Genomic DNA, 27,650 nt, shown 5'->3' on the forward strand with positions numbered 1-27,650 from the left:
CTGAACTGATTGGCCTCTCCAGGCCAGAAGCCAGGTCAAGTACTTCCATCAGACAGGCCTGCAATACTTGTAGATTGGGCAATTCGTCTCCACAAGGTCCCCAAGATATCCTGAGGTCCCTGCACCTGCCCAGAAGTGACCCTCTTTACTCATCTGGTAAGTCTGATCGGAACTCTGTAAGCAAGGCATCAGGCCAACATTCCCAAGGGGCTTTATTTGCTCCATGTTTCATAAAGTCAACCTTAGTTCCATAAAGCCATATAGTCATATCAGGGTCTATGCATTTCTCTCAAATAGGACGTTCCAGTCAAAACCTTGGTAAAATGAACAGTATTCTCAATTCTCAATGGTGTCTTTTACAAGGAGGACAGATTCTCACTGAACTTACGCAGGTAAGTATGATGGCTGTGGAAGTATACTTAATGAGACATTTGAATTTCAGAGGGTTCAGGTAGAGAGAAAAGTTAAATGTTTCAATTTATTTATAGAGGAATATTTTATCACATTTCTGTACATGATACATATCTTAAGAGAAGGTTTTCTTAATCTGGAAGAGCAAACATTAGAGATCCAGCAATGTTTTCAACAAGGGTCACAAAAACTATAACCTTTCTCAGTTCATTTAGTCCCATATCACTAATTGTTGTTCAGTTCAAGTGTAGCTTTTTAGTTCTGGACATTCTTACCTATTGTAGTTTTAGGATTTTAAAGCTGTCAAATACCTGAATTTGTCCTAAAAGCCCTTTTCATAAATCTCCTGGAAGAGGAAACATGTTTTGTAAGAGAATAAGTACAATAATTATAAGTGACAAAACTCAAAAATGGACATGGTTAACAATCTGATGAGAGTTCGTTATGATGCAATTGACAAGGATATTTGGTTATTTCTGTGATACATAACACTTTAATAATCAGAATGTCACATGACAACCTTATTACAAAAACGTATTAAAACTTTGGGAATTCGAACTTCAAGCTGTATTACAAGCTGTAATCATCAAGACAGTATGGTACTGGCACAAAAACAGACACTCAGATCAATGGGACAGAATAGAAAACTCAGAAATGGACCCACAAACGTATGGCCAACTAATCTTTGACAAAGCAGGAAAGAATATCCAAAGGAATAAAGACAGTCTCTTCAGCAAGTGGTGCTGGGAAAACTGGATAGTGACATGCAGAAAAATGAACCTGGACCACTTTCTCACACCATACCCCAAAATAAAATCAAAATGGATGAAAGACCTAAATGTAAGACAGGCAACCATCAAAATCTTTGAGGAGAAAGCAGGCAAAAACCTCTTTGACCTTGACCACAGCAACTTCTTACTCAACACATCTCCGAGGCAGAGGAAACAAAAGCAAAATTAACTATTGGGACCTCATCAAAATAAAAGCTTCTGCACAGCAAAGGAAACAATCAGCAAAACTAAAAGGCAACGAGGGAATGCGAGAAGATATTTGCAAATTACTTATCAGATAAAGGATTAGTATCCAAAATCTATAAAGAACTTATCAAACTCAACACCCAAAAAACAAATAATCCAGTGAAGAAATGGGCAAAAGACATGAATAGACACTTCTTCAAACAAGACATCCAGGTGGCCAACTGACACATGAAAAAATGCTCAACATCACTCATCATCAGGGAAATACAAATCAAAACCACAATGAGATACCACCTCACACCTGTCAGAATGGCAAACATCAACAACTCAGGCAACAAAAGATGTTGGCGAGGATGCAGAGAAAGAGGATCTCTTCTGCACTGCTGGTGGGAATGCAAACTGGTGCAGCCACTCTGGAAAACAGTATGGAGGTTCCTCAAAAAAATTAAAAATAGAACTATCCTACAACCCAGCAATTGCACTACTAGGTATTTATCCAAGGGACACAGGTATGCTGTTTCGAAGGAGCACATGTACCCCAATGTTTACAGCAGCACTATCAACTATAGCCAAAGTATGGAAAGAGCCCAAATGTCCATCAATGGATGAATGGATAAAGAAGATGTGGTATATAGATACAATGGAGTATTACTTGGCAATCAAAAAGAATGAAATCTTGCCATTTACAACTAGGTGGCTGGAACTAGAGGGTATTATGCTAAGAGAAATTAGTCAGAGAAAGACAAATATCATATGATTTCATTAATATGAGGATTTTAAGATACAAAACAGATGAACATAAGGGAAGGGAAGCAAAAATAATATAAAAACAGCAAGGGGGACAAAACACAAGAGACTCTTAAATATGGAGAACAAACAGAAGGTTACTGGAGGGGTTGTGGGAGGGGGGATGGGCAAAATGGGTAAGGGGCATTAGGAATCTACTCCTGAAATCATTGTTGCACTATATGATAACTAACTTGAATGTAAATTTTTAAAAAGTAATTAAAAAAAAAACACTTTAGGAATTGCACATATCTTTGAACAGTTACAACATTCACCCAAGCAATGTCACCTAAGGTGTACCACTATTTAACAGGGCTTTTCACTTAATATACCAAATAAAAAGTCCTCCTTGGTCAAAGGGACTTTCTGTACAATTTAAGTGCTGGGAATTTTGTTAAACCTTAGAAAGTTATAGAGCACATCTGAAATGGGATTCAGATCATTACAAATCTTAAAGCTTTAAATTATTTATTTAACGAAGATGGTAATAAGAGATTCCAAAGGCAAATACGAAGGGTTATGTAGTTGTTACAAAGCTTTGCTCCTTTAACAGCAGTTTTAACTAAGCGATCAATGACCTGATAAAGACAAAAGCTGAAACTGTGGTTTTCCGGGCAGACAAAAGAGAATACGATCCTTTGTATATTATTATTACTATTATTTATCAAGAGCCGAACAATCCAAAAAAACTTTGTCTTTTGAACAGGGAGAAATGCAGAATTTCAACATTACAACAGTGTACCTTTGAAAATCCATTCATTGCAACTTAGTCTGTCCTAACCACACATAAAGTTCCTTTCCAAAGATTTCCCTTCATGAACCTTCTACAACCTTCCTTTGCATTCAAATTTTGTCCCAGGCCATTTTTCTCCAAACCAGTCTCATTTAGGACAAAATTACTTTCTTTTGCTTGCAACAAAAAATATATTTCCATTCCTTTTCTCTTTTTTACACATTCATGCTTTTTTACATATAGAGTTGCTTTCCTTATTTCCATCAGTCTTTTTATGTTTAGCAGAATTTTGACTTTTAGAAACCTTAGTCTCCAGCTGAGACTAAGTAGGACCCAATTCTAAACTGTTACACCAGAATCCTTTAGATGGCAAATTCATGAATCAATTAAGCACAAAGCATGTTTTCCAAAAGACCCAAATATTCCTAGTTTCTCTGCAATAAGAAGTCAAAAGCACAAATCTATGTTCAGTAATCAATGCTTTAGCACTCCATTCTATTTGGAAAAGACCTAGATATCCAGCGAATTCAATCCCATTTATTCAAGTGTCAGATTACCAAAGACATTGAAATCTCTCTTAACAATTATCTATGAAAACTTTGAGATACACAAAATTACCCTTTAAGTCATCATTTGCTAACAAATTGCAACAGAAACAACATGATCTTATTTGACCTTTAGGAAACCTTGGCAGAATAAAAGTTCTGTATTTGATGCTGATAGCTCTAAATACATGTCTGTCTTAGTTAAACTAACACACAAATAAAATTAAACACTGAATACGTTCCACCTGCATTCACTTAAAGGACAATCAGTTTGTTCCCCACTGTCACTTTTTTACCTAGGACAGCAGTGGGGGAATCTGAAGTGGGTGATCCAAGGAGGTGCTCATCGCTCATTGACATCGCGGGTGGGAGGATGGTATAGAAGCCAGTTATGTACGTCACAGAGAAAGTGATGCAGAAACAAGAGGAGAGACAGGGGAAGGCACAAGAGGCGAAGTGCCAGAAGGCAGAGAAAGAGGATTCCTGATTCTAAACCTTGTCAGCTGGGAAAGAGGGGATGCCATGTTGTTTGTTCGTTTGCTTGTTTGTTTGTTTGATTTCACCAGGTGGAAATAGGGAGTCTATGTCAGGCTAGAGAAGACAAGGGATGTCCCTGAAACAAAGGGAGTTTGGGCAGCTGCTTAGGAATATTCTTTAAAGTCCACATCCCAAAGTAGACTACCCACAGTTGGCTCCAATTATAGCTGTTAACTTGGCAACTGAATGAGGGAGAGGCCCCCACATCTATTAGGAGGAGGAACAGAGAGAAAGAGTCAGCATCCCCTTTGTCAGGGAGGGCCTGTGTTTCCTCTAACACCTGAATCCCATCAGGAGGAGGCCTGTTAGGACATCCACTATATCAGGAAGGAGTTTACTAGCCAAACACATTCTTTTGGTCCAGGTCCTGACTTAGAGCTGTGATGGCCTGGAACTAAGGTACCTCCATCCATGGGCCCTGTTTCCTACAGAAGAGATCTAACTGCTAGATCCTCTTAAGGCCACACAGTGGTATGGGATATGTCCTTTCCTAAATTTTGCAATGCAAATTGTTTCCAGTGGGTTAAAAAGGCAACTCAAGGGAGAGTCGTTGGGGACTGTGGAGAAGCTCCAGTCATACTCTTAGAGACAGAAAAGCAGAGAAGGTCCATTACCACGAAAATCCACCCTCCCCACCCCCACTTCCAGGTGGCATCACCCATGCAGGGTGTATCACAGGTTCCTGAGGTGTTAAAGTGACCCAAGGCGTACCTCGAGGCAAATCGCAATGATCCCCGACAAGCAGTTAAGGGCCCATGGAAGCTGACCTCCCCACTTTCCCATTGCAACTTAGGCTGCAAATAGGTGCCAGCAGAAGGACCTAATTTGCTTTGCTGAGAAGGCTGAACAAACCACTGGTTTAACCCATGAAAAACACTGGAAAACTTTTACAAGGGGGAATTGCCCAATTTTGTTACTTTATTAGTAGTTAGTAGAGGACATTGAAACAGTGAAGACAGAAACCCCTCACGATCTCAGTGACATTCCAACACATACAGTCTTTACAGACAACGTCCTAGGAAATGGTTCCCAGTTGAGTTTATATTCAATCAGGTACTGGTTTTGCGGGCTTGCAGGGGAGGGCCCACAGCCAGAAGCAGCTAGGCCAGGGATGTGGATGGGATACTTTAGACCAATGAGGAGGAAACCTCACACAGGGGTCTTAAGATTTGCATCTGTGCTAGTCACTTAGGTGGCTGTCCCATGCCCAACACAGATGATCGTGTATAAGGACAGGAATAAAGAGAGGGCACAAGTTTCTGGGCCTTCTTACCATTCTGGCCTGGGGATTCACTTGCAGCCAAAAGACAGGCTCTCACCTCCCCATAGAGTAGCCACGGGCTACAGGAGTACAGCCTGAGCAATGGAGACAGGAAAGTGTTCTAATAAGACCAGACTCCTTGAAAAGCCCCTGAAATAAGAGCAAAGGAAGCAAAGAGAAAGAGCTCACCAAGTTTGCACTGAAGCTCTGAGTCCAGATGGAAAGACCCACACCCCACATTGGAGGCCAAATGGGTGAGGTTATTGAGTGGGGTGGGGAGGGTTCCAGAGCTGACAGCCAAGAAAGAATTCTTGAAGATGTCTTGGTGAAAAAAAAAAAAAAGATTTTATTAAAACATGAGGACAGGACCCATGGGCAGAAAAAAGCTGCATTGAAGTTGGGAAGAGTGACTGTTTATATACTAGGAAGTTGGGGGAAGTAAAGTCAAAAGGGAAGAAGGCCTCCAGAAGGAGTCTGACGTGCTAAAGAGGACCCCTAATCTACCCTAGGACCTGCTATTGTCAAGCTTAGGTTGTTTTACTTCTAGTAAGGCATTTATATTAGGAATGGTAGGGGGTCCTGGGGAAATGTTGTACCCTGTATGTGCCTCAATTATTTGTCACTGGGCTGCAGGGTATCAGGAAATTTAATCTTACCTGTCATTTCCTTCTTGCCTTTCTTCCTGCATCTCCATGGTGGGGAGGGTGTTAATAGGGGCTCCAGGAACCTGAGTCTATAGGCTTCTGGAGACTAGACTATTGATAAGATTGTCTTTTGCTTCTAACTTACTAAGGTGTTTGTAAACTGATGGAGACTCATGTCCTGCATGACTGGGATCTCTATCAGTTAACCATGTGTTTTCTTTCCTTTGTTCTTGGGCAGCCAGAGGAATGTCACACATATCCCACCTGGCTGGGGGGTTCTAGCTTGTACATAATGCTCCCTATTCACCCAGAGTCAACTTATCTCCAGGTCCATGCCCAAAGCCCATGTGAGGGGAGCTGGTTCCCCTCCAGCAGGTGACAGAGCCAATGAGGTTGCTGGGAGTGTCATTTGGAGCCTGTCAGCCCTATGGTCAGCATCACGTCAGGCATTCCATCACCTCTGGTCCTCGAGGTGACATCTAGGAGATGCTGCCCTGGGGGCTGGGTCCCTTCACTGCCTCCCATGGACAACCAAGCCCCCATGAGGAAACTGCCCCTCCCCCTCCAGGACAGTGCTAGGATCAGCCATGACAGGAGCTTACTTCTAGGGGTCCAGTCCTAGCTCTGGGCTCCACAGTCAAGACTATGGCCAGAGATGGCAGAAGGTATCAGTGATCTCTCAAGGATGAGGCTGAGTCCTTGCACTCACTGTGACCCAAAGTACCCAGTGTCCAGAGCAGCAGGGTAGAGAGCCCTCCTTGGTTCCTGAGCCCCCCATGCCATTTCACACCGTGCAGATGCATGTTCCCGTTGTCCCTCACCAGGAAGGAACAGAGACTGTAGCCTCAGAGCTCTGCTATGGCAAGCTGTCCAATTTGTGGCTGCATGCCTAGCTTGGGGTTTCAGTTCATTGGGCCCACAAGAGAGGCCAAGTCCCTTAGGGCCAGCTGAGGTCTGGGTTCACCCTGCCAATGGGTTGTGGGGGAGGGAAGGGGCTGATTCATGGTGGGAATGATGGGGCTCTGGAATGGTGGGGATTCAAAGCTCACAGCCATGAAAGAATTCTTCAGGAATCTTTGGTTCAGAAAAGGTGATTTTATTAAAGCACGGGGACAGGACGCTTGGGCAGAAAGAGCTACACTGGGGTTGTGAAGAGTGACTGGTTATATACCATGGGGTTGGGGGACATAAAGTCAAGAGGAAGTTTCTAAAGGGATTTTCATATGCTCAACTAGACTCCCACATTACTGGAGGCCTGGATGTTGTCAAGCTAAGGTTTCTAGCAAAGCATTAACATTCAGAGATTCCTGGAGAAATGTTGTACTCTGTGTGTGCCTCAAGTGTTTGTCAAAATGGGCTGCAGGTCATAATGAAATTTAATTCCATCTCCCATTTTCTTCTTGCCATTGTTCCCCATATGACTATGGAGGGAGGGCGATATTTGGACTCCAGGAAATGGAGTGTAGTTTTCTGGAGATTAGGCTCTTGGTAAGATTCCCCTTTTCTCCTAATTTACTAGCACATAGGTAAACTGATGGAGGACTGTGTTCTCTATCACTTAACCATTTGATTTCTTTCCTTTCGTTTGTTCTTGGGTGTCCAGGAGTGCCTGAGGAATGTCACACAGATCCCACCTGGGGGGAGGGGAGCATGCTAGCATGTGTTTTCCCCTCAGCTTGCCTTATGTTCCCTCATCAGGAACATTCCCCAGGAGGCCTTCGGTGGTAGGGGGAGGGGAAGGGTTTTTCACCCTGTGCCAGGGCCTAGGGTGGGTCCCTGGGAGGGCCAGGATCTGGGCTCCATGAGCAGCACAGGGTACACTCTGTCCTTCCCTACCAGGAATGTCCCTTTGGGTTGCCTCCCTTTCCCTGTCCCTTTGGAGAAGCACAAAGCAGCTTGGGCTCTGTTGGTTTGAGACATTCTCTGCTTTCATCAGGTGCAGGATGGGGGTCCCACCGCACTTACCCCACCCTGCACTTGGGCCCCAGAGAGAGGCTCCTGGAGGTCAGAGACGACAGCTGGTCCAGATCAGAGACCCTTATCCTCACACAGTGCTAACCAGGGAGAAGAGAGTGTGGAGGGAGTCAGTGTCCTTGCCAGAGATGTGGAGATATGAGGAATGCATCCTCCAGCCTCCTGGACCTTTCTGCCTCTCATCTTGCATAATCCTGACCTGAGGGGAAGGGCAGAGAGCTTGCCATGATCCTCAGCATGAGTTGCTGGCAATTGCCTCACCCTTCCAAGATTTGGCAAAGGATAAGTCGCTCCACCCTGGGGTGAGCCATTGGACACAGAGACCATAAATAGCATCCCCCCAGAAGGCTCCTCACTCATCCCCTCTTTCAGGGAAACTGAAAGTGGTGCCTGCCTCCTTGGCCCTGAAGTCATGGCCTTAGGTATCCTGTGGCTGGGCCTTGCCCTGCTGGGTGCTCTGCAGACCCATGCCCAGGATTCCACCCCAAACCTGATCCCAGCCCCGCCTCTGCTCTTGGTCCCTGTGGAGCCTGACTTCCAGAATGAGCAGGTAAGTGACCTGGAGGTGTAGCTGCAGGGAGGTCCCAGGATGAGTGTCAACAGAGGGGAGGAGAGACAGGATGGGCTCAGGCTTTAGCTCAGTCTGCTGTCTGGTGCCCTGATGGAAGGCACACCCCGTGCCTCCATCCACACCCAACCTTGCTGACAAGAGGGTCAGCTGAGCAGACTCCCCTAGTTCACACTCTCTTCCATAATCCCTGCAGTCCATGCAAGGTGGGAACATCTTCAGGCCCTCTACATGATGAGGAAACTGAGGCTCAGGAATGCCAGCTGGCCACTTGTCAAGTGTTACCCTGTCCTTGACACACTGAGGGCTCCGCCTGGCCTAATGGGCTCCAGCTCCTGCCAGGCTCATCAGCCCAGCCTGTGTGGCCAGCTGGGTCCCAGCAGCCCAGTTAGAGGGGCTTCTGGTTGAGGCCCAGGCTGCCTAGAGGTGCCTGCAGGGATGGAGCAGGAGGGCCCCCTGGGGCTGCTCCTGGCTCTGCCTATCATCAGCCCCCATTGTAGTTCCAGGGGAAATGGTACTTCTTAGGATTGGCAGGGAACGGATTCAATAAAGAAAAGCACAGGAGGATGAAGATGTACATTGCCAACTACGAGCTGAACGAAGACAACAGCTACAATGTCACCTCTACTGTGGCCTGGTGAGAGCCACCAGCTAGTAGGGGAGCATGTAGGGCCTAGAGGGCTGCCCTGGGAGTCCAAGAGGCATACTGAAGACATAGCCAAGGGGTGACCAAAGGTGAAAGATGATCATTCATCCTACCACTGGGTACTGGTTCCCTGTATTTATTCCTTCTTTCATTTACTAAATCAACATTTCTTGGTCATTTCAGCACAGACACAAAACAGTACTGCGGTTGGACAAAAGCGATCATCAGTGACAAGACAAAGAGAGCTCGGGGTGTCCTAGAATGGGAGGAGGGTTGGTGGATCCAGCCTGGAATCCCACCTTGAGCTTTGTCCAGGGCTTCCAGGGAGGTGGTCTGTGGGCTGGACCTTGAGAAACCAAATTGCATCAGGAGACCTGGGACCTTTATGGCAGGGCAGCTGGACTGAGTCAGAGAGAGCCACTTCTTCAAGAAATAGCAAGCCATCTCATGGCTGCCCTGAACAGGAGTTGATGAGCAGTCTGGTGGGGGGCCGGTGGGGGGCCACCCTGGCAGGAGCCTCAGGTACTGGTGAAGAGCAGGTGTGGCTGTAGCAGGGAGAAGAATGATGGTGTGCAGCCCAGGAGGCTTATCAGTCATAGGAGGGAAATGACCAGAGCATGGGCAGATTAGGACCTAGAGAGGGGAGCCAAGGATTACCCAGCTCCCCTGGGTTTCTGGCTCTTGGGGATGGGGCTAGAGCATCGGTCATGGAAGGAACAGAAGAAAGGCAAGTGTGGGGAGATTGGCTCTGGGGTGCCAGGGGACCAGATGGGATGCAGGTGAAAGGTCAGGTTTAGCCCAACAGCTAAGGGAGTCTTTGGCATCCAGCAGACTGGAGCCTCAGCGGTGATTCCCCCCAGGAGAGGTTACAGTGGGTGCCTGCAAGATACGTATAGCGAACAGGGGCACCTGGTAGCTCAGTTGTTTAAGCGTCCAACTTTGTCTCTGGTCATGATCTCAGGGTTTGTGGGTTTGAGCCCTGGGTCGGGTTCTGTGCTGACAGCTCAGAGCCTGGACGCTGCTTTGGATTCTGTGTCTTCCTCCCTCCCTCTCTGTCCCTCCCCATCTCTTGCTCTGTCTCTCTCTTTCTCAAAAATTAATGTATATCTAAAAAAAAGTTTTAAAAAAGGGGGAACAATTCCTCAGGTGGGGGAAGACAGTAGAGAGGGAAGGCCACCAAGGGGAAACAGCCCAGAAGAAGGAAGGACAGCAAGTGCTGGAGGGAGAGTCTGAGCAGGTCAGGTGACTCAGGGCAGAGTTGGCAGGGAAAGGCAGGGATGGGCTCAGTGGGGAAGAGCCAGGCCAATTCCAGGGGTGGGGTGCATGTCTCCTGCTGTGGCAGGGTGGGCTGTCACCCTCTTTCCCACCCATCTCTTGCTTCCACAGGAACCAGACCTGTCATCCCTCGACCAAAATTTTCCTCCCAAATTTGCATCTAGGCCAATTCAACCTGGGCAACATTGAGCGTGAGTCCTGAGTGGGGTGTGCATCTCAGGGGCCCCGGACCTCCCTGCCCCTCCACATAGATGCCAAACAGTGGAGTCCGAGGAGGAATCAATAGCTCCCTCTGCCTGGCCAGGGCACGCTGATCCTTCACCATCCACCATGCAGGTTACACTGGAATCCAGAACTACACTTCAAAAGTGGTGACCACAGACTACAACCAGTTTGCCATACTGTACTTCAAGAAAGTTCATGACAACCAGGAGTACATCAAGGTCATCCTCTATGGTGGGTCTTACACCTGGTGCGACCCGGTTCTTATTCATGCTGCGGGAGAAGAGGCCCATCGCATCCAGCCCCCAGGTCCCCTTCACTCTGAGCCCCAGGGAGGCGGGAGAGAGGTCTTTCCACAGAACCCCTCATGAAGAAGGGGTCTGAGTCTTTGTTCACGCATTCGACAATCATTATGGAGCTTTCACCAGCCACTAACCAGCCATCTTGGCCACAGGGAGGACCAAGGAGGTGCCTTCTGTACCGAAGGCAATCTTCATCAGCTTCATCAAATCCCTGGGCCTCACCGACGACCACATCATCTTCCCTATCCCCAATGGTAATCACCAGCTGGGCAGAGGAGAAAGGCACATGGGGACTGTCCAGGCCTGATGTTGCCTCACTAGGGAAGGGGGGAGAGGAGGGACCCAGGCCCCTGCTGTGGTCACTGGAGCCCCAGGAGCCACTTTAGGTTTGGGAAGATGCTGCCACGCCCAGGGTTCTGGTTCCCAAGTATTCCTCCACAAGAGCTCAGGCCTGCCCATATGAGAATTGCAGGCCTGGGGCCAAGTTAACTCATTCTCCTGACCTGGCCACACCCCCCTCCACCCAGGCCAGTTTTTCCTGGGTCACCTCCCCCTTTGACCTGGGGCTGGCTCACTACTGACTTGGGAGGCACCCTTGTCTTCAGGCAGCCTGGCCTGGGCAAGTGCCTCCCAAAGGCTGAGGGTGTGTCAGGACTCAGCAGGTAAGTAGGCAGAAGGCTTGGTGCCCAAACAGGAGTGTGGCTGGGCCTCACCTGCCTCCTTTGGAGAATGGGTGTCACCCAGGTCTGCTTGTCCTCAGGCCTCTCCTCCAGTCCCTGCCCCATCATCCAGCCCTCTGCTGTACCATCTATGAAAGGAGCCCCAGAGCTTCTGTGGCTAGACTAGGCTGAGGCCCAGCGCAGCCCAGAGGCAGTGCAGGGGCCCTGGAGGTCAGAGACCCCAAAACACATCCTTGCCCATGCTGACCACTCTGTCCCCCACAGATGAGTGCATGGATAAGTAAGCAAGTGTGCGGTAAGTATGGCTGCAGAGGAGGCTGATTGGAACCATGGTGCAACTGGAGCGGGGTCCCAGGTCTTCCTTTGTCCAACCTGCCCAGCACTGCTGTCCTCTTTATTCCCCTGACTCCCTCTCAGGTGCCCTTTGGCTTTCTCTCCACCCCATGCCCTCCCACCAGCCTGTATCCAGGGCACCGCCCAGCTGTCCCCACCAGCCTGGACACCATTGAGAGAGCCAGGGGACCCTCTAACTGCACAGCCCACCAGCTGCTCCCCAGGCTTCCCAGCTGACAGAACCCTTTCTTGGTTGCTAAATAAACACATGTCCCCCAGTTCCCATTCTGTGGTCCTTGACTTCTGTGCCTTCTAAGAGAAAAGAGCAAAAGGCAGGCTCCTATTAGCATCACTCCCAGGAACTCTGGTCCCCTGGAAGGGATGAAGGCCACAAAAACAGAGTCCAGTCTGACTGAACACTCCTAGCTGAACATTCCCAACCCCAGGCCCAGCCCCACACCAGCAGCTGCCCTCACTTGCCCTTGCCTCCTAGCACACTGAGGGGCCGCATTTCACATCTTACACCATGTCAGCCACCTGCAGCAGGTCCAATGGCAGTGTCCCAGCCAGAAGGCCAAGAAAGAATTCTTGAAGACGTCTTTGATGCAAAAATGTAATTTTATTAAAGCACAAGGACAGGACCCATGGACAGAAAGAACTGCACTTGGGTTGTGAAGAGTGACTGTTTATACACTATGGCTTTGGAGGAGGCAAATTCAAGGGAAGTTTTTAAAGAGATTTTCATATGCTAAAGAAGATTTACAGAGTACTGGAGGTCTAGCTATAGTCAAGCTAAAGTATTTTTCCCTCTAGCAAAGCATTAACATTAACACAGTGGGGAGTTCCTGGTGAAATGTTCTTCTCTGCCAGCCTCAATTAGCTGCAGGGTATCTGATAATTTAATGTTCCCTGCCATTTCCTTCTTGTCTTTCTTCCCCATATTACTATGAGGGGTGATGTGGGGGCTCCAGGAAACTGAGTCTATAGGTTTCTGGAGATTAGGCTATTGATAAGATTGCCTTTTTCTTCTAATTTACTAAGATATTGGTAAACTGATGGAGACTCATGTCCTGCATGACTGGGATCTCTATCAGTTAACCATTTGTTTTCTTCCCTTTGTTCTTGGGCAGCCAGGAGTGTCTGAGGAATATCACACACAACTCACCTGGGGTGGGGGGGGGGGTAATACTAGCTTGTACTTGGCCCTCAGCTTGCCTTATTCTCCCTCATCATATCACCCCTAAACAATTTTTTTGATAATGTTAAGCTAAGGTTCTCTTTGCCCCTGGCAAACTGTCATTAATGAGGCAGCTGAGATCCCAGAGGGAAGTTACTCTACTGGTTTCAAGGACTTGTCAATAGGCTGTAGGCAGTAAGAGGATTTAATTTTTCATTTGCCTTGGTTTCCTACATCACCATGGCAAGCATTTAAATGCCTTTCCTTTGTTCTTGGGTAGCCAGGAGTGTGTGAGAAATATGTCACATATTCCACCTGGGGGAGGGGGGATATGCCAGCCTGTTTTGCCCTCATTTTGCTCCACGCTCCTCAATCATATCTCCTCTGAACGATTTTGACCCTTATATCTTTAAGGTTGTTGAAGGAAGAAGGTCTCATCTTCTTTAGCTTCTTCCTGCTGAGTAAGGGCATAGAATTGCCTACCTATGGGTCAATACTGGTTCATCAGGGAACATAGGGCAGTTAAGGTGATGCAGCTGAATCCAAGGTGGACAATGTGTATGAACCACCTCGAGTAGAAACGATCATCTCTTGGCTTGAAGTTATTGTAGTGATGGAGTCTTGGCACCAGGCAGAGAGACTTGGGGAAAAATAGCAAAACACAAGTAGAATAACAAGAAAGATTAGCTCAAATGAAAAGTCCTTTGGTAGCTAACAAAAATCCTCCAGTCCAAGAGTTTAGCCCATCACTAAAGAGAGGAATTGTTTCATGTGTCAATTTGAGTATTCATGTCAGTTAAAATCCTGAAAATTTTTTGTTATAGTCTGGAATGTATATATACCATTTCGTTCTTATGAGAGTTTAAGTTCCCCTTGTGCAGCACTTAAAACATCTGAGGCCATTCTGTTTTGTATAAGTGTTTTATGCATTTGGGTTATTTTGGTATTTAGAAATATAATGTTACTTTGAGAGTCATTTAAGGCCTTAACTGTGTAACAGGTGGTGTATTAGTTTTGTTTAGTAAGCCAGCAGGTAATTAAAAAGAGGTACTTTCATAGAAAAAAGAAAAATACAGGTTAATGGTGAGAGCAGATAACAAACCCAGTGTCTCCTAGTACTGCCATGAGATTTTTTTAGACGTTAGGCTGGTGAGAACAGGGAGCAGGAATCAAACTGGTCTTTCTGGTTTGTAACTCAAATGTCTGTGTGATCATTTTGAATGGCTCATTGTTATAAGGAACTGTTAGTAGAAATTGGGAAAAGAAGATGAAAAAAAAAAAAAGGTACAACCATCCTAAGAGAAGTTGGAGGTCTTCCACAAGTTCACAGGAATAAGAAGGCACATTAGTTTGCTCATTGAATTCCTGGGAAGGGGGTACAGGTTTTATTTTAGATACAGGAGCTCATGAAGTGTTCCCCTCTAACTTTATTGCAGTGGGAGTACATAATATGACCCAGTAGGAGCCCTTCCATTTTGGAGTTAAATTCCCTGCTGTATTAGACTTTCAACCCTTTAATAAACCAGGTGTTTTGGGTTTATAGGGGGTGGGTTTCTAGTAACTGTCAGATCAGGTGTAGGAAGGATATATTTTGCATATTTATTTAGAAATTCATGAATTAACTGAGCCTCAAATGAATGAATAAAGCAATATATTTTATCTATTGATAGGTCTACAGTGAGAAAAGACTTTTCATATACAATTGGGGGAGTCCACCCCACTTTCCAGTTGCTCAAATGCTTGTATGCCCAATGGGTCCTGTTACTATTCCCACAGAATAAGAAGCAAAAAGGTTGTCCATACCTGTGCTATTATAATTTTTCTGAAGTTTACCTCACATTGTCCAGTTAGGCAAACAACATTTAAAGACAATCAGAATTTAACATTTGTAACAGTGAATTACTGAAACAGTTTCTTTCTCTCTAAACACCCTCATTTCCAGAGATAGCCAGATCAAGACTAATTTGCTTGTAAAACAAGTCCAGTTTTCATAAACTTGCCCTAATTGTTTACACAAGCTCAGCTAAAATAGTGATTGATCATATAGATCTTCTTTAATTTGCTTTCCTGTAACTTTTTATAAAGAATCTACATTGAATTTTCAGTAGCCCCTCCAGGCCAGAAGCCAAGCCAAATACCTGGCATCAAACATGCCTGCAATACCTGCAGATTTGGGCGAATTCCCCTCGACAAGGTCCCCAAGATATCCTGAGGTCCCTGCACCTGCCCAGAAGTGACATTCTTTACTCACCTGGTAAGGCTGCTGGGAACTCTGTAAGCAAGGCATCAGGTCAACATTTCCAAGGGGCTTTATTGGCTCCATGTTTCATAAAGTCAACCTTGGTTCCCTAAAGCCATATGGTCATATTGGGGTCTATGCATTTCTCTCAAATAGGACATTCCAGTCAAAGCCGTAGTAAAATAAATAGTATTTTCAATTTTACAAGGAGAATAGATTCTCACTGAACCTACACAGGTAAGTATGATGACTGTGGAAGTATACTCACTGAGACTTTTTGAATTTCAGAGGGTTCATTGAGGTAGAGAGAAAAGTTAGATGTTTCAATTTATTTACAGAGGGATATTTTATCACATTTCTGTACATTATACATATCTTAAGAGAAGGCTTCCTTAATCTGGAAGAGCGAACATTAGAGAGCCAGCAATGTTTCCCACAAGAGTCACCAAAACTATAACCTTTCTCAGTTCATTTAGTCCCATATTACTAACTGTTGTTCAGTTCAAATGCAGCTTTTTAGTTCTGGAAATTCTTACCTGTTTTAGTTTTAGGATTTTAAAGCTGTCAAATGCCTGAATTTGTCCTAAATGCCCTTTTTATAAATCCTCTTGAAGAGGAAACACGTTTTGAAAGAGAATAAATGCAATAATTATAAGTGACAAAACTCACAAATGGACATGGTTAACAATCTGATGAGAGTTCGTTATGATACAATTGATAGGGAAATTCAGTTATTTCTGTGATACACAACACTTTGATAATCAGAATGTGAAGTGACAACTTTATTACAAAAACATATTAAACTTTAGGGATTGCACATATCTTTGAACAGTTACAACATTTACCCAAGCAATATAAAGTAAGGTTTACCATTCTTTAACAGGGTTTCCACTTAACATACCTAATAAAAAGCCCTCGTCGGTCACAAAGACTTTCTTTACAATTTAATTCCTGGGAAGTTTGTTAAACCTTAGAAAGTTATAGAGCACATCTGAAATGGGATTCAGATCATTACAAATCTTAACGCTTTAAAATATTTATTTAACCAAGATGGCAATAAGAGATTCCAAAGGCAAATATGTAGGGTTATACAGATGTTAGAAAAACTTAGCTCCTTTAACAGAAGTTTTAACTAAGCGATCAGTGACCTGATAAAGACGAAACCTAAAGCTGTGGTTTCCTGGCAGACAAAACAGAAAACAATCTTTGTATATTATTATTATTATTATTGTTATTTATCAAGATCCGAACCATCAAAAAACTTTGTCTTTTGAACAGAGAGAAATGCAGAATTTCAACCTTATACCAGTGTACTTTTAAAAATCCACTTGGGGCGCCTGGGTGGCGCAGTCGGTTAAGCGTCCGACTTCAGCCAGGTCACAATCTCGCGGTCCGTAAGTTCGAGCCCCGCGTCAGGCTCTGGGCTGATGGCTTGGAGCCTGGAGCCTGTTTCCGATTCTGTGTCTCCCTCTCTCTCTGCGCCTCCCCTGTTCATGCTCTGTCTCTCTCTGTCCCAAAAATAAATAAACGTTGAAAAAAAATTAAAAAAAAATCCACTCATTGCAACTTAGTCTGTCCTAACTACACGTAAAATTCCTTTCCAAAGATTTCCTTCGCGAACCTTCTACAACTTTCCTTTGCATTCAGATTTTCTCCCAAGCCCTTTTTCTCCAAACCAGTCTCATTTAGGACAGAATTACTTTCTCTTACTAAAAGAAAAAATACATTTCCATTCCTTCTATCTTTTTAACACATTCCTACTTTTTTACATATAGAGTGACTTTCCTTATTTCTATCAGTCTTAATTATGTTTAGCAGAATTTTGACTCTTAGAAACCTTACTCTCCAGCTGAGACTAAGTAGGACCCAATTCTAAACTGTTACACCAGAATCCTTTAGATGGCAAATTCATGAATCAATTAAGCACAAAGCACATTTTCCAAGACCCAAATATTACTACTTTCTCTGCATTAAGAAGTCAAAAGCACAAATCTATGTTCAGTAATCAATGCTTTAGCACTCCATTCTCTTTGGAAAAGACCTAGATATCCAACGAATTCAATCCCATTTACTCAAGTGTCAGATTACCAAAGACTTTGCAAGCTCTCTTAACAATTATCCATGAAAACTTTGAGATATGCAAAATTAACCATTATTTTAAGTCATCTTGTTGCTAACAAATTGCAACACAGATATGAGCTTATTTGATCTTTAGGAAACCTTGGTAGAATAAAGTTTTATATTTGATGCTGGTAACTCTAAATACATATCTATCTTAGTTAAACCAACAAACTTAAATAAGCTTAAACGTCGAATACGTTCCACCTGCGTTCACTTAAAAGACCATCAATTTGTTCCCCATTGTCACATTTTACCTGGGACAGCAGTGGGGGAATCTGAAGTGGGTGATCCAAAGGGGTGCTCATCGCTCCTTGACATCGCAGGTGGGAGGATGGTATAGAAGCCAGTTATGTAGGTCACACAAAGGGTGATGCAGAAACAGGAGGAGGGAGAAGGGAAGGCAGAAGAAGCGAAATGCCAGAGGCAGAGAGAGAGGATTTCTGGTTCTAAACTTTGTCAGCTGGGAAAGAGGAGACACCATGTTTGTTTGTTTGATTTCCACCAAAGTGGAAATAGGGAGTCTATGTCAGGCTAGAGAAGACAAGGGATTTCCCTGAAACAAAGGGAGTTTGGGCAGCTGCTTGGGAGTAGTCTTTAAAGTCCCTGTCTCAAGGTAGACTACCCACAGTTGGCTCCAATTATAGCCAATAACTCAGGAAGTGAATGAGGGAGAGACTCCCACATCTATTAGGAAGAGGAACAGAGAGAAAGAGTCAGCATCCCCTTTGTCAGGGAGGGCCTTTGTTTCCACTAGCACCTGAGTTCCATCAGGAGGAGGCCTGTTAGGACATCCACTATGCCCGGAGGGAGTTTACTAGCCAAACATATTTGGGCAAGTGCATTCTGCAAGAGGCCTTTTGGTCCAGGTCCTGACTTAGATCGGTGAAGGCCTGGACCTAGGGTACCTCTGTGCATTGATTCTGTTTCCTGCAGAAGAGCTCTAGCTGCTAGATCCTACTAAGGCCATACACAGTTACATGACATCAGCCCTTTCCTAAATTTTGCAATCCAATTTGTTTCCAGTGGGTTAAAAATGCATCCCAAGGGAGAGACCTTGGGTACTGAGGAGAAGCTCCTGTCCTACTCCTAGAGACAGAAAAGTAGAGACGGTCCGTTACCACGAAAATCCAACCCCCCCCCCCCCATCTCCACTCCCAGGTGGCATCACCCATGCAGGGTGTATCACAGGTTCCTGAGGTGTCAAACTGAGCTGAGGCATACCTTGAACCAAATTGCTATGATCACCAACCATTAAGGGCTTCTGTAGGAGGGATGGGGGTGTCCCCCCCCCCACTTTCCCATTGTATCCTAGTCTACAAATAGGTGCCAGCAGAAGGACCTAGTTTGCCTTGCTGAGAAGGCTGCAGAAACCACCATTTTTAACCCATGGAAATAACTGGAAAGGCTTTACAAGGGGGAATTGCCCAATTTTGTTACTTTATTAGTAGTTAGTAGAGGACATTGAAAACAGTGAAGACAGAAACCCATCATGATCTCAGTGACATTCCAACACTTTACAGCCAACGTCCTAGGAAATGGTCTTTACAGCCAACGTCCTAGGAAATGGTTCCCAGTTGAGTTTATATTCAATCAGGTACTGGTTTTGCGGGCTTGCAGGGGAGGGCCCACAGCCAGAAGCAGCTAGGCCAGGGATGTGGATGGGATACTTTAGACCAATGAGGAGGAAACCTCACACAGGGGTCTTAAGATTTGCATCTGTGCTAGTCACTTAGGTGGCTGTCCCATGCCCAACACAGATGACCGTGTATAAGGACAGGAATAAAGAGAGGGCACAAGTTTCTGGGCCTTCTTACCATTCTGGCCTGGGGATTCACTTGCAGCCAAAAGACAGGCTCTCACCTCCCCATAGAGTAGCCACGGGCTACAGGAGTACAGCCTGAGCAATGGAGACAGGAAAGTGTTCTAATAAGACCAGACTCCTTGAAAAGCCCCTGAAATAAGAGCAAAGGAAGCAAAGAGAAAGTGCTCACCAAGTTTGCACTGAAGCTCTGAGTCCAGATGGAAAGACCCACACCCCACATTGGAGGCCAAATGGTGAGGTTATTGAGTGGGGTGGGGAGGGTTCCAGAGCTGACAGCCAAGAAAGAATTCTTGAAGATGTCTTGGTGAAAAATGAAAAAAGATTTTATTAAAACATGGGGACAGGACCCATGGGCAGAAAAAAGCTGCATTGAAATTGGGAAGAGTGACTGTTTATATACTAGGAAGTTAGGGGAAGTAAAGTCAAAAGGGAAGGAGGCCTCCAGAAGGAGTCTGACGTGCTAAAGAGGACCCCTAATCTACCCTAGGACCTGCTATTGTCAAGCTTAGGTTGTTTTACCTCTAGTAAGGCATTTATATTAGGAATGGTAGGGGGTCCTGGGGAAATGTTGTACCCTGTATGTGCCTCAATTATTTGTCACTGGGCTGCAGGGTATCAGGAAATTTAATCTTACCTGTCATTTCCTTCTTGCCTTTCTTCCTGCAACTCCATGGTGGGGAGGGTGTTAATAGGGGCTCCAGGAACCTGAGTCTATAGTCTTCTGGAGACTAGACTATTGATAAGATTGTCTTTTGCTTCTAACTTACTAAGATGTTTGTAAACTGATGGAGACTCATGTCCTGCATGACTGGGATCTCTATCAGTTAACCATGTGTTTTCTTTCCTTTCTTTTGTTCTTGGGCAGCCAGAGGAATGTCACACATATCCCACCTGAGAGTGGGGGCTGGGGGGTTCTAGCTTGTACATAATGCTCCCTATTCACCCAGAGTCAACTTATCTCCAGGTCCATGCCCAAAGCCCATGTGAGGGGAGCTGGTTCCCCTCCAGCAGGTGACAGAGCCAATGAGGTTTCTGGGAGTGTCATTTGGAGCCTGTCAGCCCTATGGTCAGCATCACGTCAGGCATTCCATCACCTCTGGCCCTCGAGGTGACATCTAGGAGATGCTGCCCTGGGGGCTGGGTCCCTTCACTGCCTCCCATGGACAACCAAGCCCCCATGAGGAAACTGTCCCTCCCCCTCCAGGACAGTGCTAGGATCAGCCATGACAGGAGCTTACTTCTAGGGGTCCAGTCCTAGCTCTGGGCTCCACAGTCAAGACTATGGCCAGAGATGGCAGAAGGTATCAGTGATCTCTCAAGGATGAGGCTGAGTCCTTGCACTCACTGTGACCCAAAGTACCCAGTGTCTAGAGCAGCAGGGTAGAGAGCCCTCCTTGGTTCCTGAGCCCCCCACCCCATTTCACACCATGCAGATGCATGTTCCCATTGTCCCCCGCCAGGAAGGAACAGAGACTGTAGCCTCAGAGCTCTGCTATGGCAAGCTGTCCAATTTGTGCCTGCATGCCTAGCTTGGGGTTTCAGTTCATTGGGCCCACAAGAGAGGCCAAGTCCCTTAGGGCCAGCTGAGGTCTGGGTTCACCCTGCCAATGGGTTGTGGAGGAGGGAAGGGGCTGATTCATGGTGGGAATGATGGGGCTCTGGAATGGTGGGGATTCAAAGCTCACAGCCATGAAAGAATTCTTCAGGAATCTTTGGTTCAGAAAAGGTGATTTTATTAAAGCACGGGGACAGGACGCTTGGGCAGAAAGAGCTACACTGGGGTTGTGAAGAGTGACTGGTTATATACCATGGGGTTGGGGGACATAAAGTCAAGAGGAAGTTTCTAAAGGGATTTTCATATGCTCAACTAGACTCCCACATTACTGGAGGCCTGGATGTTGTCAAGCTAAGGTTTCTAGCAAAGCATTAACATTCAGACATTCCTGGAGAAATGTTATACTCTGTGTGTGCCTCAAGTGTTTGTCAAAATGGGCTGCAGGTCATAATGAAATTTAATTCCATCTCCCATTTTCTTCTTGCCATTGTTCCCCATATGACTATGGAGGGAGGGCGATATTTGGACTCCAGGAAATGGAGTGTAGTTTTCTGGAGATTAGGCTCTTGGTAAGATTCCCCTTTTCTCCTAATTTACTAGCACATAGGTAAACTGATGGAGGACTGTGTTCTCTATCACTTAACCATTTGATTTCTTTCCTTTCGTTTGTTCTTGGGTGTCCAGGAGTGCCTGAGGAATGTCACACAGATCCCACCTGGGGGGAGGGGAGCATGCTAGCATGTGTTTTCCCCTCAGCTTGCCTTATGTTCCCTCATCAGGAACATTCCCCAGGAGGCCTTCGGTGGTAGGGGGAGGGGAAGGGTTTTTCACCCTGTGCCAGGGCCTAGGGTGGGTCCCTGGGAGGGCCAGGATCTGGGCTCCATGAGCAGCACAGGGTACACTCTGTCCTTCCCTACCAGGAATGTCCCTTTGGGTTGCCTCCCTTTCCCTGTCCCTTTGGAGAAGCACAAAGCAGCTTGGGCTCTGTTGGTTTGAGGCATTCTCTGCTTTCATCAGGTGCAGGATGGGGGTCCCACCACACTTACCCCACCCTGCACTTGGGCCCCAGAGAGAGGCTCCTGGAGGTCAGAGATGACAGCTGGCCCAGATCAGAGACCCTTGTCCTCACACAGTGCTAACCAGGGAGAAGAGAGTGTGGAGGGAGTCAGTGTCCTTGCCAGAGAGGTGGAGATATGGGGAATGCATCCTCCAGCCTCCTGGACCTTCCTGCCCCTCATCTTGCATAATCCTGACCTGAGGGGAAGGGCAGAGAGCTTGCCATGATCCTCAGCACGAGTTGCTGGCAATTGCCTCACCCTTCCAGGATTTGGCAAAGGATAAGTTGCTCCACCCTGGGTGAGCCATTGGACACAGAGACCATAAATAGCATGCCTCCAGAAGGCTCCTCACTTATCCCCTTTCAGGTAACATCTGGAATGTTGGGTTGCCTGCTTCTTTGGCCCTGAAGTCATGGCCCTAGGTCTCTTGTGGCTGGGCCTTGCCCTGCTGGGGGCCCTGCAGACCCAAGCTCAGGACTCTACCCCAAACCCTATCCCAGCCCCACCTCTACTCAGGGTCCCTCTGCAATCTGACTTCCAGAATGAGAAGGTAAGTGACCTGGAGGGGCAGCTGCAGGCAGGCTCTGGAAAGAGTGTCAACAGAGGAGAGGAAAGGCAGTATGGGCTCAGGCTTTAGCTCAGTCTGCCCTTGGGTTCCCTCATGGTAGGAACACTTCATGCCCCCATCCGTATGCAACCTTGCTGACAAGAGGGTCAGCTGAACCGAACTACACTGGGGTCACACTCTCTTCCATAATCCCTGCAGTCCACTTAAGGTGGGAACATTTTCAGGCCTTCTACATGATGAGAAAACTGAGACTTATGGTCTCCAGCTGGCCACTTGCCAAGTGTCACCCTGTCCCTGACACACTCAGGGCTCCAGCCTGTCCTGATGGGCTCCAGCTTCTCCTGGCTTTATCAGAGCAGCCTGTGTGGCCAGTCTGGGTTCCTCCAGCCCAGGTGAGGGACATCTTGTTCATGGTAGGCTGCCTAGAGGTGCCTGCAGGGATGGAGCAGGAGGCCCCCTTGGGGCTTCTTCTTGCTCTATCATCAGTTCCCATTGTAGTTCCAGGGGAAATGGTACGTCTTAGGATTGGCAGGGAATGGATTTAATAAAGAAAAAGACAGCCAGTTGAAGATGTATACTGCCACCTACGTGCTGAATGAAGACAACAGCTACAATGTCACCTCTACCGTGGTCTGGTGAGAGCTACCACCTACTAGGGGGACATGTGGGGCCTAGAGGGCTGCCCTGGGAGTCCAAGAGGCATACTGAAGACATAGCCAAGGGGTGACCAAAGCTGAAAGATGATCATTCATCCTATGCTGGATCCCTGTATTTATTTCTTCTTTCATTCACTAGATCAACATTTCTTGGTCACTTCAGCACAGACACAGAACAGTAATGGGGATGGACAAAGGTGGTCATCAGTGGCAAGACAAAGAGAACTCGGGGTATCCTAGAATCGGGGGAGGGTTGCTGGATCCAGCCTGCGATCCTATCTAGGGCTTTGTCAAGGGCTTCCAGGGAGGTGATCTGTGGATCAGGCCTTGAGAAAACAACCTGTGTCAGAAGGAGGTTTGGGACCTTCACGGCAGGGCTGGTGGACTGAGTCAGAGAGAGCCACTTCTTCAAGAAACAGCAAGACATCTCATGGCTGCCCTGAGCAGGAGCTGATGAGTGGTCTGGAGAGGGGGGTGACCACAGTGGCGGGGGTCTCAGGTACTGGTGAGGAGCGGGTGTGGCTGCAGCAGGAAGAGGAATGATGGTGTGCAGCCCAGGAGGCTGATCAAGTCATAGGTAGGAGATGACCAGAGTACCAGAGTGGGGGCAGATTAGGACCTAGAGAAAGGAGCCAAGGATTATCCAGCTCCTCTCACTTTCTGGCCCTCTACTTGGGTGGGGCTCTTGCATCTGTCATGGAAAGAGCAGAAGAAAGAAACACAGGTGTGGGGAGATCAGGCCTCGGGTGCTATGGGACCAGATGGGACACAGGTGAGAGGTCAGGGTTGGCCCAACAACTAAGGGAGTCTTTGGCGTCCAGCAGATTAGAGCCTCAGTGGTAATTCCCCCAGGAGAGGTTACAGCAGGAGCCTACAAGATTAGAATAGGGGACAGGTGCACCTGGGTGGTTCAGTTGGTTAAGTGTCCAACTTTGTCTCTGGTCATGATCTCACGGTTTGTGGGTTTGAGCCCCGCATAGGGTTCTGTGCTGACAGCTCAGAGCCTGGAGCCTGCTTTGGACTCTGTGTCTCCCTCTCTTTCTGCCCCTCCTCCACTCTTGCTCTGTCTCTCTCTTTCTCAAAAATGAACATCGAGAAAAAGTTAAAAAAAAAAAAAAAAGAAGAAGAAGGGACAAATGCCACATGTGGGGGAAGACAGTATAGAGGGAAGGCGACCAAGGGGAAACAGCCCAGAAGGAAGGACAACAGGTGCTGGAGGGAGAGTCTGAGCAGGTCAGGTGACTCAGGGCAGAGTTGGCAAGGACAGGCAGGGATAGGCTCAGTGGGAAAGAGCCAGGCCCATACCAGGGGTGGGGTGCGGGTCTCCTGCTGTGGCATGGTGGGCTGCCACCTTCTTACCCACTCATCTCTTTTTTGCACAGGGACCAGAGCTGTGACCACTGGACCAAAATTTTCATCCCAAATTTGCATCTAGGCCAATTCAACCTGAGCAATATTGAGCGTGAGTCCTGAGTGGGGTGCATCTCCAGGGCCCCAGACCTCCCTGCCCCTCCATGCAGACACCAAACTGTGGAGGCCAGGGAGGAAGCAATAGCTCCCTCTGCCTGGCCAGGGCATGCTGATCCCTCACCATCCACCATGCAGGTTACACTGGAACGCAGAACTACACTACCCGAGTGGTGACCACAAACTACAACCAGTTTGCCATACTGTACTTCAAGAAAGTTTTCAACAACCAGGAGCACATCAAGGTTACACTCTATGGTGCGTCTTACCCCCTCTGAGACCTGGCTCTTGTTCATGCTGGGGGAAAAGAGGCCCATCACATCCAGCCCTCACATCCCCTTTACTCTGAGTCCCTGGGTGGTAGGACAGGGGTCTTTCCACAGAACCTCTCATGAGAAAGGAGTCTGAGGTTTCATTCACATGTTCAACAATATTTATGGAACTTTTGCCAGCCACTAACCAGCGATCTTGGCCACAGGGAGGAACAAGGACCTGCCTTCTGTGCTGAAGGAAATCTTCATCAGTTTCGCCAAATCCCTGGGACTCACCGAAGACCACATCATCTTCCCTATCCCCATCGGTAGTCACCAGTTGGGAAGAGAGGAAGGGCACTTGGGGACTAGCCAGGTCTGATGTTGCCTCACTAGGGAAGGGGGTAGAGGAGGGACCCAGGTCCCTGCTACAGTTACTGGAGCCCCAGGAGCCACTTCAGGTTCAGGAAGACCCTGCCACATCCAGGGTTCTGGTTCCCAAATATTCCTCCTTCACAATAGCTCAGGCCTACCCACATGAGAATTACATATCTGGGGCCAAGTTTCCTCAGTCTCCTTGCCTGGTCACCTCTCCCTTTGCCCAGGCTCGTTTCTCCTGGGCCACCTCCCTTTTGCCCTGGGGCTGGCTCCCTACTGACTTGGGAGGCGCCCTTTTCTTCAGGCAGCCTGGCCTGCGCAATTGCCTCCCCAAGGCTGAGGGTCTGTCAGGACTCAGCAGGCAAACAGGCAGAAGGCTTGGTGCCCAATCAGAACTGTGGCTGGGCCACACCTGCCTCCTTTGGAGAATGGGTGTCACCCAGGTCTTCTTGTCCTCAAGCCTCTCCCTCAGTCCCCTGTACCATCATCCATCATTCTGCTATACCATCCGTGAGGGGATCCCCAGAGCTTCTGTAGCTGGGCCAACCTAGGGCCAAGGCAGCCCAGAGGCAGTGCAGGGGCCCTAGAGGTCAAGGATACCACAAACACATCTCTGCCCATGCTGACCACTCTGTCCCCCACAGATGAGTGCATGGATAAATGAGCAAGTGTGCGGTAAGTATGGCTGCAGAGGGGGCTGATGGGAGCCATGGTGCAGCTGGAGGGGGGTCCCAGGTCTGCCTTTGTCCCACCTGCCCAGCACTGCTGCCCTCTCTATTCCCTTGACTCCCTCTCAGGTGCCCTTTGGCTCTCTCTACCCCATCCCCTCCCACTGCTGTCTGCCCAGGGTACCGCCCAGCTGTTCCCACCAGCCTGGAAACCACTGAGAGAACCAGGGGACCCTTCTCACTGCACAGCCCACCAGCTGCTCCCCAGCTGCCCAGCTGACAGAACCCCCTCCTTGGTTGCTAAATAAACATATGTCCCCCGGTCCCCATTCTGTGTTCCTTGACCTCTGGGCCATCTGAGAGGGAAAAGAGCAAAAGGCAGGCTATTAGCATCACTCCCAGAAACTGTGATCCCTAGAAAGGGATGAAGGCCATAGAAGCAGAGTCCAGTCTGACTGAACGCTTCTAGCTCCCAACTCCAGGCCCAACCCCACACCAGCAGCAGCCCTCACTTGCCCCTGCCTCCTAGCACACTGAGGGGCCTCATCTCACATCTCACACTCATATTCAGCCACCAGCTGAATGGTCCAATGGCAGAGGCCCAGCCAGAGCCAGGCAGCTGGAGAGGGTTGGGGGGCTGAGTTGCTGGCACCCCCACTTCACCAGTGATGAAGTGCTGGGGTGATGGGGGGTTTCTGGAGCCAAGGGCCAAGAAAGAATTCTTGAAGACATCTTTGGTGCAAAAATGTGATTTTATTAAAGCACAGGGACAGGATCCATGGGCAGAAAGAGCTATATTGGGACTGTGAGGAGTGACTGGTTATACACCATGGCCATGGAAGAGGTAAAGTCAAGGGAAGTTTTCTAAGAGATGTTAATATGCTAAAGAAGATTTACAGAATACTGGAGGCCTAGATATTGTCAAGCTAAGATATTTTTCCCTCTAGTAAAACATTAACATTAAGACAGTAGGGATTTCCCCGTGAAATAGTCTTCTCTGCCAGCCTCAATTATTTGTCAATGGGCTGCAAGGTATCTGGAAATTTAATGTTACCTGCCATTTCCTTCCTGCCTTTCTTCCCCATATTACTATGAGGGGTGATGTGGGGGCTCCAGGAAACTGAATCTATAGGTTTCTAGAGATTAGGCTATTGATAAGATTGCCTTTTTCTTCTAATTTACTAAGATACTTGTAAACTGATGGAGACTCACTTCCTGCATGACTGGGATCTCTATCAGTTAACCATTTGTTTTCTTTCCTTTCCTTTGTTCTTGGGCAGCCAGGAGTGCCTGAGGCATGTCACACACATCTCACCTGGGGTGGGGGGAGGGTAATACTAGCTTGTACTTGGCCTTCAGCTTGACTTTTGCTTCCTCAACATAACACCCCTAAACCATTTTGACCTTTACATCTTTAAGGTTGTTGAAGATGGAAAGTTTCATCTTCTGTAACTTCTTATTCAGTAGAGGTGTAGAAATGTCCCTAACTATGAGTCAATATTGATCAGTTGGGGAATATATAGAAGAGTTACAGAAGGCAGAGGCAGCCGCATCCAAGGTGGACAATGAGTATGAAACTCCTTGAGTAGAAAGGATCATCTGTTGACTTGAAGTTATTGTAGTGATGGAGTCTTGTCACCAGACAAAGACATGGGAGAAACAGCAAAACATAATTAGAATAGAAAAAAGAATTGTCCAAAAAAAAGTCCTGTGTAATTGATGAAAATTCTCAAGTCCAGGAGTTTTGCCAATCATTAAAGGAAAGAGGGGGATTGCTTAAAGCACCAGTTTGAGTA

The 27,650-nt window shown here is 47.1% G+C and overlaps 3 protein-coding genes across 4 annotated transcripts in view; all 3 read left to right on the plus strand.

The window, feature by feature from the left end:
- The window catches only part of LOC101086640 (neutrophil gelatinase-associated lipocalin-like), a 110,712-nt gene that overhangs the window by 47,760 nt on the left and 35,302 nt on the right, over window positions 1–27,650 (plus strand). The window lies entirely within an intron of this gene.
- Window positions 8,246–12,175, plus strand: LOC101091569 (neutrophil gelatinase-associated lipocalin-like). The gene is made up of 7 exons (XM_003995991.4): window positions 8,246–8,418; window positions 8,937–9,073; window positions 10,469–10,548; window positions 10,694–10,813; window positions 11,034–11,135; window positions 11,826–11,856; window positions 11,979–12,175. Exons 1-6 carry the CDS (start codon window positions 8,281–8,283, stop codon window positions 11,843–11,845), a joined length of 597 nt encoding a protein of 198 aa, XP_003996040.2. The 5' UTR covers window positions 8,246–8,280; the 3' UTR covers window positions 11,846–11,856; window positions 11,979–12,175.
- On the plus strand, window positions 22,195–26,179 carry LOC101091822 (neutrophil gelatinase-associated lipocalin-like). Of its 2 annotated transcripts, none has more exons than XM_019816615.3 (7): window positions 22,195–22,416; window positions 22,933–23,069; window positions 24,473–24,552; window positions 24,696–24,815; window positions 25,036–25,137; window positions 25,831–25,861; window positions 26,034–26,179. In XM_019816615.3, the coding sequence occupies exons 1-6, from the start codon at window positions 22,279–22,281 to the stop codon at window positions 25,848–25,850; spliced, it is 597 nt and encodes a 198-aa protein (XP_019672174.2). In that variant the 5' UTR covers window positions 22,195–22,278; the 3' UTR covers window positions 25,851–25,861; window positions 26,034–26,179. The 2 variants fall into 2 exon arrangements, with proteins under 2 accessions (XP_019672174.2, XP_019672173.2); XM_019816614.3 differs by having other exon boundaries at window positions 22,196–22,416; window positions 25,984–26,179.

This window comes from Felis catus, chromosome D4 (genome assembly GCF_018350175.1).
Source record: "Felis catus isolate Fca126 chromosome D4, F.catus_Fca126_mat1.0, whole genome shotgun sequence".
In the NCBI taxonomy this organism is placed as follows: Eukaryota; Metazoa; Chordata; class Mammalia; order Carnivora; family Felidae; genus Felis; species Felis catus.

Bases quoted from the DNA above. Each gene is read 5' to 3' on its own strand.
- LOC101091569 (XM_003995991.4), top strand. From the start codon at position 8,281: ATGGCCTTAGGTATCCTGTGGCTGGGCCTTGCCCTGCTGGGTGCTCTG. The intron at 8,419-8,936 runs GTAAGTGACCTG...CCCCCATTGTAG, and splicing joins CTGACTTCCAGAATGAGCAG to TTCCAGGGGAAATGGTACTT. The intron at 9,074-10,468 runs GTGAGAGCCACC...TTGCTTCCACAG, and splicing joins GTCACCTCTACTGTGGCCTG to GAACCAGACCTGTCATCCCT.
- LOC101091822 (XM_019816615.3), top strand. From the start codon at position 22,279: ATGGCCCTAGGTCTCTTGTGGCTGGGCCTTGCCCTGCTGGGGGCCCTG. The intron at 24,553-24,695 runs GTGAGTCCTGAG...TCCACCATGCAG, and splicing joins CAACCTGAGCAATATTGAGC to GTTACACTGGAACGCAGAAC. The intron at 25,138-25,830 runs GTAGTCACCAGT...TGTCCCCCACAG, and splicing joins CATCTTCCCTATCCCCATCG to ATGAGTGCATGGATAAATGA.